Source organism: Pyxicephalus adspersus, chromosome 2, assembly GCF_032062135.1.
Source record: "Pyxicephalus adspersus chromosome 2, UCB_Pads_2.0, whole genome shotgun sequence".
NCBI lineage: Eukaryota > Metazoa > Chordata > Amphibia > Anura > Pyxicephalidae > Pyxicephalus > Pyxicephalus adspersus.
Window position 1 is genome coordinate 24,140,167 of NC_092859.1, and position 13,368 is coordinate 24,153,534.

General features: G+C 39.5%; 1 protein-coding gene across 13 annotated transcripts in view; it reads right to left on the reverse strand.

The window, feature by feature from the left end:
* Positions 1–5,833: 5,833 nt before the first annotated feature.
* CACNA1C (calcium voltage-gated channel subunit alpha1 C) overlaps positions 5,834–13,368 on the reverse strand; it is a 235,327-nt gene continuing 227,792 nt past the window's right edge. For 8 of the 13 annotated variants that reach the window (XM_072400026.1, XM_072400025.1, XM_072400021.1 and 5 more), the window contains exons 42-48: positions 10,963–11,300; positions 9,465–9,491; positions 9,229–9,351; positions 8,508–8,617; positions 8,288–8,394; positions 7,375–7,677; positions 5,834–6,607 (exon numbers count right to left, since the gene is read on the reverse strand). In XM_072400026.1, the coding sequence (XP_072256127.1) occupies positions 6,314–6,607; positions 7,375–7,677; positions 8,288–8,394; positions 8,508–8,617; positions 9,229–9,351; positions 9,465–9,491; positions 10,963–11,300 (1,302 nt within the window). In that variant the 3' untranslated portion in view covers positions 5,834–6,313. The remainder of the gene's footprint in view (positions 6,608–7,374; positions 7,678–8,287; positions 8,395–8,507; positions 8,618–9,228; positions 9,352–9,464; positions 9,492–10,962; positions 11,301–13,368) is intronic. The other 5 variants (XM_072400033.1, XM_072400027.1, XM_072400030.1 and 2 more) reach the window with 1 other exon arrangement.

Consider the following 13,368-nt stretch of genomic DNA (forward strand, 5'->3'; position numbering starts at 1 on the left):
GGGGGGGGGGTCCTTGGACAACTTTCTGTTCAGACGCAATAAAGGGGATCTTGTACAACTCACCAACTGTGGGAAGGAGGGGACCCTACTTAAACAGTACCTGTCATGCACACAATGAAACCATTGTCCAAGCCTGGCCTAAAAATAAGCATTCCATGAATTTAATAGAAACTCACAAGCTCTGGTAGGAGTTCCTAGTAAATGGGTAGGTTGTGTAATGGCGGCTCACTTTAACAGACTCCACTTTAAACATATGCTCATCCATTTGGGAAACAGGTAGTTACTACTCTGAATTGCATATGTTTCATTACTAGTCATTTTATTTACTTTTTTTTGCTAAATTTCCTTACAATGGCAGTGTCTGCTGTACAGAGGTATTCCGATACCTGGGATAACCACATTTAATCTACCATTATAGTAATAAACAAGGGCTAGCATAAAATAGAATTGTATTACAACCCTGAAACTGTACAGTGTAGAATTGCTGACGAGATGTAAATATCCTTAGATTAAAGCTCAAACTCCAAGCAAAATGTTTTATTTTTGCTGGATTTGTGCTCTAACTGACCAATTAGAATAAAGAATACTAGAAAGAGAAGACTTAATGAGCTGTAATATTCTGAGTCAATGCCATAGGAAAAGTATAGAAAGATATTTGGATGAGGTTCTGTCACATGTAAAGCTGAACCGTTTAGTCACAGAGCAGTTTCAAAACAAAGTTAAACTCACTGCAACTTTTTACATTCATTAACACACAGAATAATCAGGAGTGGAAAAATAGAGCTTACGGACCATCTCCGACTCAAGAGCAGAAAGGTGGGCGGAGTTGGGAACACTGGGCTCTGCAATGCAATTATTTGTGATGGCTTCACAAGTGGACCACAACGTTTTCAGAGAAAGCTGCACATTGACGGACTTCTACAGCAACATATTTCATTTAACCGGCGGACTGCTACATTTTTATTTTTTTTTGTGAAGGGGAGGGTCACTGTAAATTTTAAGGATACGATAAAAAAAAACCATTGATGCCAAAACCACTTTTTATAAAAGTTAAGGAAAAGTGTACTGGGATCTACTGTACATAAATCACATCTTTTGACAAATTTTGCTTTGAGGATGGATGGAAAGTTTACAATAGATTAGGATAGCGATAAAACCTCTGGCAACATTGTATTGCTCCATGTGTTTCCATTTGGGTAATTTCTCCTCCATGCCTGAAGGATTTTAGGTAGAACAAAAAATTGGGACTCTAATGGGTATCCAGACAGCAATAAAGGAGGGTTCAATGCTTCCCTCTTCACTTAGTTTCTGGCTATAATAAAATCAATATTAAATTATAATAGGAAAGGGATAGAACCTCTGTCAGTTCTTGCTGTATTTGCCCCCATTAGGGAAGATTTGTCCCCACTTTCAGCCCAGACGCTAGCTGTCAGACACAGCTGGATGTAGGGTGGGGGAAATGTCCTCAATAAGGACAAAGAGGAGCTTTGGCTTTTGATGTCTTCAGACACCATATCAATATTACATTCCCTTACACATCCATGTGCTCCTTTCTTTGCCATAAATGTTTGCTTTTGATCACATGACTTAATGCCAATGCACATGCCCAACAGTGTGATGTGATTGGCAGTCTTAAGCCACAAGAAAATCTATGTTTGACATCAGCATCATGACCTAATATAATATTTAGAGTTAAAACGCTGGGCACTGGCACTCAAAGATCAGCTGATATAATCATTATTGATTGTTATATCTGTCAAATCTTCATTTTGTATGTTACTATGTTTAGATTGTATTTACAAGTGCAGGTTAAAGATTGTGACAAATGTATCTTCTTTCCCTTTCTGTTTTTATAGCAGAATTGCTATAAAGTGCCATAAAATGTACATATATTTCTCGGAAGGTTTGCATTAGTCATATAAAGTTAATATTTAAGGAACCATGGTCTTTACTGCACTTTATGGAGGCCTAAAACTATGTGCTTGCACCCCAAGGAAATTAGATTATCTTCCTTTATGATGGTGCAGTTAGTGTGTGGAATTTCAGTAAAGTAAACATTTTATAGCTCAGTTTACAGATATTCATTACAGTTTAGAGCCCACAGAAAACCCCAGATAGGAGTGTCTGTCCTGGGCAAAAGGTGATTACCGTCAATATTCGGCCATTGAACTTATAAAATGCAACATCTTGTGTTGGCGACATCAGTTTGAGAGATTTGTGAGATCTTTCAATTCATTGACATTAACAGCCATTAATAGTGTGGGAATGGTTGGGAACCACCTTTTGCATGCAGTTGCATTTGTGTTGCAGAGGTGAGGTTGCTGCGTGGTTCTTGGAAGCTTCTGCCCACGTGGTTGCTTTTCCTCCGTGGGAATAAGAACCATGAAAACGCATTGATCTGTGTGTGATTTGCTGCTCTTGGAGGCAAAAGAGAAATTTTCTATGTGCCTGGGAGAAGTTAACCGTACAGATTTTAACCGCAAACCTTGAAAGTGATCCTTTATGGAGGGTTGAATGTCCTTGTTCCCCATCTCATGACTTGGTTCCATTCTTTGACCTCTACATCACTACAGGAGTCAGCAGTAATGTAGAAACAGGAGAAAAGAACCATGGTGCACAGTGGGGAACACGGTCATTTAACACTCCTGGACATGGTAAATACCACATAAGCTTAGGGAGGCTGCAGCAATAGATTGTAAGAAAGAGAAAGGCCTATTAGACAACCATTTCACTGAAAGAAACCTTAATCAGTGTATGTTTTAAACCTGACAAGGTTTCTTTATTAGAAATGACTTCCTTCCAGCACTGAAGTTTGTTATCTGTTGGGCCCCCTATTCCAACTCTAAATGCAATTTACTGTACCCCTTCATGACTGTAACTACATGTGAAAGGATTTTAAAACAAAAAAGTGGCCTGTTATCTTTCCAATCTCCATTGCATAGGCAATATTCTAGTGATACAGAAAAGCCATAAATATATTTATTTTAGACCAATGTATTTTCTGAATAAATCACTATGTAGCTAGAAACTGCTGGTCCGCTTTCCGCTTCTGGGGCCCCAAAGCAGTTGCATGATGTGCTATAAAACTTTATTTTAAAAGATATTCTTACCGTGTGTTCCTGTCAGAGATTCAACTGCAGAGCTGGAAGTCAGTATTTTTATATTTTTAAATTCTTGGGCATTTGGGAATCTAAAAGAAGTAAACTCAGACATGACAGGTTTACTTTAGGAATATAGGAGGAAGCAACTCATTTTGGTGGGTGTGTAAAATGTGCACTTTCTCCTCTGTAACATTTTATGGCACTTTCACATACACTGCATACGTGATGTAGATTACAAAACAAACAGTGTTTAAATTCCCCTGTCTAGAGTACAATAACTATATTTGACCTGTGCCCCAGGTTGTCTCAGAGCAGACTGAAAGCCCTACAATGGTGTCCCAAGGAATCACAGAGCAGACTCAGTGGCCCACAAGGTGCTTTAGCTTAAGAACAAAGTGACTGAGATGCACTCATTTTATATTTCCTTTACATTTTCCTGCATATAGTAAAATTAAATTTCCAGTGAGTACCCAATCACATGCAAGGAAATATGAAAAATATAATTTTTGTTTGATGGAATGGCTTCATCACATTCAATAAGTTAATTATCCCATGCATCATAATATTTCAAGCAAAAGGGGATTCTTTTAGTAAGGGAGGGGGTAAACAATTGTAATACCTTAATCTGTTAACAGGAAACAAAAAGGAATTCAATTAAACATCTATGAATAGGTGAACTGCTACTTAAGTGTTTACATTTGAAACATTAATTTAGAAAGTAAGTGAAATTATCAATCAACACTGATGAACATTTTTGCTTTGAGAAATTGCCTTGTTCCTTGTTTTAGTTGGGTTTAAAACTTTCCGATTTTATTAATGTAACTACTGCTTCTCTCTAGGTTAGGGTGAGGTGCTTCAGTCAGCCAGTGATGCATAATATTTGCTTGTTACCCATCTAAAACATCTGTGAACAGAGTACAATGGCAGTAATAGGATTCAGCTCACCCAGATATGAGGGTGCTTGCAGCTTAATAAATTATGTAATATTGTGGGTTTTGATTAATTCTTATTATAATCCTTAGTGGGATGCCCCCATTGTGTTTAGTACATAATATGAATATTTCCAAGGAAAAAAGTATTAACAGGAAACAAGTTAGATATGTCATGTTTTCCTTTCAAGTAAAAGCCACAACATTTTACAAATATATTATTATTATGAAATAACTTCAGACCCACATTGCATCATGCTTGGGATAAGCAAGGCCTATCCCCCATCAAAGAAAAAAAACATTTCTGCTGTCAGTCTTCAAACATGGCCATATAAGTGTATCCTTTTTATGTATTTATTTCTTACATATTGGAAATATGTTATATAGCTGGCTGCTATAAACTTATAGGGATTGCCCACTATCAGATTTTGTGCAAGACTGCAATTCTATTGAGCTTGGATTATGACAGAAAAAGCTGATCTTTTGATACAACAAAATATGGAGACAGCTGGTCAACCTGAATAGAAGACTTGGTAATAAAGCTGAAAAAGTCTCCATATTAAGTCATCTTAGGGTGAGATATCCTGAATGAATAGCTGTTACTTTTGGCACATTATTACCATTCGACCAGTCTGACTGAATAATTGACTGACTAATGATAAATACGATTACTTCCAATGCAAACACCAGGGTGACCAAATTAGTTCAGTTCCTACAAAGCTTTGCTTCTACTGTCTTTTATCTCTCATGTCTTCAAGAGCAGTTATCTTTCATCTGCAAGAATATTTTACATGGAACAACAGACGTGCATTCATTTTACTATGTTTGAGTTCTTTTTTTTCCCATAGCCTTGTATAGTGGTAAAATTTAAGAAGGTATATTTACTGTGCCGTGTGGGCAATACTAATCACTTTATGTCTGATATGAGAACAGGAAGTGAGAGGTATTCTAACTGTGCCCAGGGACACAGACAAGAATACAAATCTGACAGAGGTTTTATCCTTTCCCAACTCCATGAAGGCAGCCCCTACTCATTCCTCCAACAAGACATGGAGCATTCATATCTGTAAGGATGCAGAGAGATTCTTTCTGTAAAACTTGGCAGTATGGTGATTAAGTGCAGTTTTACGTTTAAGCTTTGGGTCCTGGGTCTGGGTACCCATTAAAGATCAAAGTTTGTACACCCCCATTGTTTTTCTCCATTGCTTTTACCATACAATCACAATATATCCCAGTAGCTGTCTTCCATCTAAAATTTGCCATACTGTCAGTGTTTTCTGGGGCTGTGCAATATGACAAAAATAATCCTGGAAATCTGGACTGAAAGAAGCTTGGGGTTTCAAAGATGCATTTAGTCGACATCAGGAGAGAGAAGATGAACATTTGTATTTGTGAACTTCCTTGATTTGAGTGGATTTTTTTTAGATAAAACCCTTACTGTGCAAAATATTTGGGCTGCTTGAAAATCTTGGTTGCTTTGTCAGAACGCTCTGCATTCCTATTTCAAGTTACTGAGACAGAGTATTATTTCTATTGAATTAATAAAAAGGCCAGGGAACTAGCATTTTCTGAATGGAAGCCTCCATATTTCTCACAGTACAGATTTCCTGTTAAATAAGTGTTAAAAGTGCACTTGTTTAATTTAGAAGGTAGGGTGTTGACAAACATATGCAAAAAGAATATCCCAGTGTGGCCACCACAGGCCCTCACCTGAGGGTCAGGCACACTATTTTGGGAAGCAGGTAAAAATAAACAACTACATCATGTAAAATGCCAACGCTTTCAGTAAACACAACTGGCACATAAGATTTTTTTTTTTAAAGTGACAGGTCCTCTTTCATCTGGGTTAAGGATGGTCAGTGAATTAAAGATGAAGGTCAGCGCCAGGTACAATAAAACAGCTTTGTGGAGTAATTAAGGCATCCCCCACAGATCCGCCCTCAGGTGTATGCGTCTTGGTTTTCTGATTTTCATTCCTCAAGGTTTGTCCGTAAGACCCCCGAAGGATTCCAGCGGGTCTGCCACTCCCAAAACTGCCGTGACCGTCAGCTCTGGATGTCTCCCCCCTCCCGCCCCAACTAAAATAGATGAAAAAACTCTGTTCTGGTCACTCCGGGTCACGAGAACAGTGAGGCACTTCTGAAACAAACTCATTAGGAACACTGAAAAAAAAAAAAAAAAAAAGAGAAAGAAAAGAGAAAAGGAGCGCAAAACTCCTCCAAACCATCCACCCTCAGTCGTATCGCCATATCTGCGGCTCGTGTTCGTGCTAAGGAGCGTCCGCTATGGGCTGCTCATGTATACTCGGCAGTCCTCTGGGTCGCCCTTGCTGTTCCGACAGCCCGGTAAAAGTTCTGGCTCTTCTGACCCACCCCCTGCGCAGTCCAAACCCTGGTCCCTGCGTTTGGGGAAAGGGGAGAGCTTCCTGTTTGGGCTGGACTTGCCATTCAAGAAGCTGTCAGCGGCTGACTCCATCTCCTCTATCGTCATGTCGCAGGCGTCCGCCAGCTCGTGCGTGGCCACCTGTAGGAAGTGAGGGTCCTGAGCAAACTGCGTCAATCCTTCTGAGATCAGCACCTTCACCAATCCATGTTTAAGGGGGCCAGCAGGGAAGGTAAAAAGAAAAAGAGGAATAATAATAAATACCAAATTCTAACATTTGTTTTCATTAGGTTTTGGATGGAGTGGGAAGCATTTAGAAGCTTTGCTAGGTTCTAATTACTGTGAATCTAAATTTTCTATTGTCCAAGAAAAATGTTTTCAGAATATAGTTGCCTATAAAGCAGTTAATCTGACATTCACCGAACATTCTGTTACAGAGAGTAACCCAGGTCCATATGATTTCAATGGCAGTGCTTGATTCCTCTGCAAAGAATGTTTAGTGATTTTTTGTTTGAAAACTGCTTTATAAACAGTCCTCATAATCTAAATAAAATATTGTTTAAAAATACAATTTATTGTCTTTAGTTCTAATCTGAGAACATTTTTATAGTCAATGGTACATTCAGTGCAAATAGTTTTCTGGATTTTTTTTATCACTTCCTGCTTTACACTTTCTTTCTTTCTTTTTAAAACATATTTGAAGAATGTAGGTGCAGGGTGATTTTTTTTTATTTTACCTGGAATGAAGGAAAAAGAAAGAATGGGACAAAAATGCCCAGACAGATATTAAAAACTTACAGAAGGTATAAACGCTCCCTATTGCAGTAGAATGTGTTTATCGTCTGTCCCTAATGTAGAAATTTCCTATCATTTCATTTCTGGTGATGTTCCTACTCAGGAAGTGAGAAGAAAACTGCCTAAAGGGGCAGAAATAAAAATCTGATAGATTGTTTTCTTCTTACCGCTTCTACTAAACTGCTGGCGCTGCCGTGGTGCTGCCGCGTCTGCTCCCGCACATGACACGGGACTGTAAGAGAGGCAGGACGGTCCCGCCCAAGGCTGCAGTCGCTGCAGTGCACAGAGGGGAAGCTGCTGTGTAAGTTTTCTTTGGACCCCGGGTCCCCATGTAACCTCACTGCTGGCACAGTCTGTTGTGCCCACCCTCGAGAGCAGGGTGTTGCAGGTGGAGTAGAACAGAGACGGGAGAACGCCGTTGGCGAGTGACTCCTCCGTAGCAGAGGACTTAGGCCGGCCACCGCTAATGCCTGCACATGAGACAGAGAAGAAAGAGTAGGTTTTTGTGAACGCCATTAAAGAAACCCAAATTATAAGTACTACAATATCATTACTAACGGTCCCAGGTCAATCTGGCTAATATGTATATTATAATACAAAGGGGCAGACATTGCGAAGTGTGCCACTGCACAAGGGCCCCGGACCCTCCCCAGCCAACAGGGGCCCCAAGTCAGTTCTGCACAGGGGCCCACTATGGGCCACATCCACCACTGATAGTACATAAAAGTGTTTGAAATAGGGCTGTTCTGGCAAAAGCCATCATGGCTCCAACTAATGACCTTCCAGTATCATCATAGATGCACTCCAATATTCACTGCCTGAGCTAGCTAGCCTAGGGGACAAAAAATCCAGGGTTTTTAACAACAAAGTCCCAAAGAGAAAGAAAAGGCTGTCAGGGGATTTAGTTACCCAGCATTTACAAAAATCTGAAATATTACTAATTGGTGGATTGACCGAATAAAATGTAAAAATGTAAAAGTTTAATTGGTTAGTAGGTATTCGTATCATTAAGCAAGTGTATCATTGGACAAAACTTGTTAGATGGTGTGGTGAGTCACTGGTGTCCCTAGCAGGACCTACCTGATGGTGCACCAGGTGAAGTTGCGGTAATACGGCCTTGGGTGATGTGTCTCCACCTTGATTTCGGTATCTCCTTAAACATTCCAAATGGAATGAGGCCCTTCTGCCTACAAAGAAAGCAGAAGATGAGCACTGACCAGCAGAAATTATCCCCTGCACCATGGCATTGTTTGTCGTGTAAAAAATGTCCTACAGGTCACAAAATGGCATTTGCAGTTACCTAATGAGGCGGAACGCAGGAAGCTTTTCTTGGGAGATGGACACAGCCCTCTTTCCACTTCTCCCTCTGACGGAGTCAGTTGCCGACTTTCCTCATCTCGATCTGAGAATCTGAAGGGAATTTGAGATAAAACCATATTATGGTCTGCTGACTTCATATAGGCTTTGTTATCCTACAGAATGTAACCAGCAAGTCAATAAAAGATCAGGAGCAGAGGAATTTCTAACTTATTTATTAAACTTTATTAGACTATCTTGGATGAACCTGGGAAATCCAGTAAACTTGGGATGGATTTCCTAAAAAACGTTTGTTATTATTTGGTTAAAAGTTTACAGCCCTGGACCAGATCCATTCCAGGTTTTCAGGATCACACAGGATCTCTAATGATAGTCTATATTCTCCAGTCTTGGAGACCTTTAATAAATCAGACCCACTGAAGCGCAGTATATCCCAGCGGGTAGTGGAATAAGAAAGGTGTAGATTTATTGATAGTGAATAGGAGAGAGCACCATGATTAGTGACAATTGTTTTATATGAACCATGTGGAGGGGGCTCAATTAAAGTGAGTGAAGACATGTAGGGCTGTATCCTGTGGGATCTTTAAGGTCAAACAAAGCTAAAGAAGTCTAATGGAAGAATAAAAAAATAAACTCTAATTCCCCTCTAAAACAATGCACGAAATTCTCCCTATTCAGTATATCTTTTGTGTCTGTGATCTTACATGTCAGAGCAGAGGAGGCTTGGTTCACTGTTGTACTCCACCTCCTCACTGGCATCATATGTATCGTCCTGAGATGCCTCCTCACGACAGATGATTGGCAGTCGGCTGTCCCGGGACACTGAACTGTAAGGGTGAACAGATTTTAAGGTTAAAAGTAGCACTACATGTATAGCTCATTAAAAAAATGTCTCCCATGGAACACACAGAACAGATGTACAACACAGACAGAAACCTACCGTCCCCAGACTTTGCAGTGACATGTCCTGAGACAGCACAGAGAGAAACAGAAAGAGACAGTCACATAGAGAGAGACAAGCAAGACAGCCCAGGTATCAGACAGAGACACAAGCAACCATTTAGCAAAAGTTTCACTAAGTACTATGAATTGCAATACAATTCTCCTGTATTGGCTTTGCTTATTAGCAGGAAGATACTGAATTGCCGAATAGTTACCTCTAATTAAAAAAAAATATATTATTGGTGGTATTAACTTATCATATTGGCTTCTTATTTCAAAAGTTCTTGCTTAGGCTGGCTAAATCCACAATTTTATTCAGACCTGGAAAAGGTCTTCTGAGTAAAAACCAACTCAATCCACCACGCTCAAAAGATTTAGAGCAAACATTAAAAAAAAACAACTCTTTTTAATATTATTATTATTAACAATAATAATAATAAACTGTATTTATATAGCGCAAACATATTACACAGCGCTGTACATTAAATAAGGGTTGCAAATGACAGGCAGACACAGACAGTGACACAGGAGGAGAAGAGGATCCAGCCCGAAACAGCTTACAATCTAATATCTCTCTACAGTTTTATATAAGACTTAGGACAAGATCTATAATTGGTAAGGACACACTCAATCCACAGTTTTAAAGAGGCATGAGCCAAAATGTTCATGTGGGGAAGGTCAGCAGAATCCACAGCTATGAAGAGACTAAAAGCAAGTTTTTCCATTGGTTATTAATTTAAACATAACTGAAGCTGAGCCAAATATTAGTGAAGACCAGCTCAATCAACAGTTTTAAACAGACTTGGAGTAACCTCAGCTCATAGGACAAACAGACTACAAACAAGATTTTTATTAGTGAAGACCAACATCAATAATTTTTTCTATAAAACAGACTAGGTACAAGATCTTATATAAATAAAGAACAGCTAAATACACAGTTCTAAACTGAATTGTGCACATGCTCTGTTATCAGGGAAAGACAGCTTGATCCACAGTTCTAAACTGAATTGGGAACAATCTTAATGGGAATTGGGAATCTTATTTTATTATACACCAGCTCAATTATTAGTTTTAAATAGAATGATAGCAAGATCTGCTTTTAGTGAAGACCAGCTTGATCCACAGTTCAAGTTAAATTTTCCATTGGTGAAGAAGACCAGACAGACTAGGAACAAAATCTACTGAATCTACTGTTCTTAACAGATTGGAGCTACCTTTATTTTGTCAAGGACCTGCTTGATCCACAGTTCCTTATAGGTTTGGTGCAAGCTCTTTGTTTGGGGAAGACTAGTGCAATCCATAGTTCTAAAAAGACTACACGCAAGCTCTTGCTGAAAATCAGCTCAATTTACAATTCTAAACAGGAGCAAAGTCTTTTGGTGAAGATTTTAGTTTGAAACAGATTGGAGTAAAGACCTGTTCAATCCATGGTCCTGAACAAAGAAACAAGCCTGCAGCCACATGACAGGACAGACATTTTTTCATCATCCTCTTACCTCTTAGAGCTGATTTTCCAGGACCCATGTGTGCGCATTGGGCGACTCTGCCCCTCTACAGTGCTGACTGTGCTCTGGTAGGCGGGCAGATTAGGAAGACGTACTAGGGCTGTATTGTTAGCATTGTTGATGTTGGCATTAGATCCGGAGGATGAGTAGCTGCTGGGTGTAAATGTGGAGTCCACCAATTTCTCATGAGAAGGTGAGTCTATGTCCCCAGGACCAGCAGATGTCTTGTTGATGTGTAAAGGTCTTTGAGTAGTGAACGTTTGAGGGAACGCACTTCGCACTTCACTCTGATAGTATCCTACATGATTCCCAAACAAGCCTCCCGCCCTCTGCCAAAAGAGAGAGATAAGCTTATAGCAAAATATGACTTTATATTAAGGAAATACATTTACATGTACTCCACAGTGATGACATTGAGGAAGAATTCTCAGATCTGTAAACCCTACGTGAAGGGGTTCCTATAATACCTGAGCTGGGTCTGAATGTCTGCTGTGCTCATTATAAGGAACTTCCACCATCCCTACATTACAATCCTAGCTATGTACACCTGCTCTGCTCTCAACTGCTCTCAAGAGTTTTCAAAATATCTGTATCCAGGTTCTAGCTTTAGATACCCAAATGAAGGGCTCCCACCATCCCTGCACTGAGTTTCTGGTTTCTTATGATTAATGTCGAGTGAACCCGAACTGTAAAGTTAGGGTCGGTACCGAACTTTACGATTTTAGGTACCCGGACCCGAACTTTGAGCCGAGGTTCGGCCGAACCCGGAGAACCCGAACTTCCAGGTGTTAGCTCATCCCTACCTATGATCATTCCACAAAGGTGGACAGGAACACACAAAACTCTCAGGAGGGCAGGAGCACAGACAGGAATTATTACAGGGTGAAATCACCATAGATGTATCTAAGACATATAAGAATAGGATCTAACTTTGATCACCAGATTTCACTTTAAATTAAGCTATCACTTCTAAATGGACTGTCCTTTTTCTTTGCTGATGTTACTGACAAAATTCATAAAAAGGTTTGAGCTCATAAAATTAAAACCAAGTTGTATTGCCCTACAACAGTGTTTCTTGACTTGTGTAACATGGGGGAACCCTTGAAATAAAACTACTATATCCATAGCTCAAAGTACATTGGCGTAGTGGTCATGTGGGGAATGCCTCTTACATTGCTGGCCAGTGGGAAGAATGTCACCCTTACAGTTAGCCAAAAAGATTATTGGTGTCAGTTAAACTGACCTGGAAGGCAAAAATTGCTAATTTCAGAAGGAACCCCTAGAAACCTTTGGAAGACCCCTAGGGTTTCCCGGGACTCTGGTTGGCAAACACAGGTCCACAAAGAAGAGAATAATGTAAAAATCATAGGAGTTATAACCAAGGTATCCCCAGGAGAAAGAGGAAGACATGAGTGATTTAAAACAAAAAACAGCAGAGAAGAGCCAATGTTATATCATGACAGACACAGGAAAGAAGATTCACAAGACTGATACTAAATAACATGAAATAAATAGGTATTACCTTAGGGAATAAGAGATACAAAATATTCTGTGATGGGGATGTTAAACACCACGGGCTCTATTTATAAAACAGGGAATCTGACACTCCCTGGTGGGAATCTTCCAAGTCCATGTGTTTCAATAGCACCATTCGATTCACACCAGGTAATGTTTTCTGGAATGTCAGATTCCCTGTTTTATAAATACAGCCCCATGAGCTGTTACAGGATTATAAATGGGGTTAAAGCACATCTAAATTTGTGTACACAAATACAACATACTGCAGTTTACCAGTCCTAAAATGTGAGGGCTGAGTTGTTTTTGTTTCTTCCAGACTTCTTTTTCTTTATTTCTACTTGCTAATCCTGCCAGTAAAACATGTCCGATACTAGGGTTAATCTAGGCTGCTCTCCTGATTTGGACTACAACATATCCCTCTTTACACTCATCTCCATTACATTGGAAGACACTGCACTGTAGTCCGCAGAGGAGATCTCATACCATTGCACTGGATGACTTTGAATTTCTGGCAGGATCAACAAGCATTTTCTTTTACATTTCTTTAACTGTTATTACAAAAATGCTTCCCAATTTTATACTTATTAAACCAAGAGGTAGCAAATAAAAGAAGTTCATTGTTTGGATTTACATACACTTTAAATGGTGGCCCTGCAGTGCAATATTAGATAAGACAAAGGTTTATACAGAGAAATTCTACTGACAGAATGCATGTCACGTGATGTGTGAAGAAAGTACTGAATGCTGGAATATGTGACTGAAAAACAGGATTGTCAGGTAACAGAAGCAGGAAATAGTTGGATAAAAGTGGTTGCTTCAGAGCTGCAGTATGACAACTAAACAATACATATAGCACATACATTGTTATAGAATAAAATA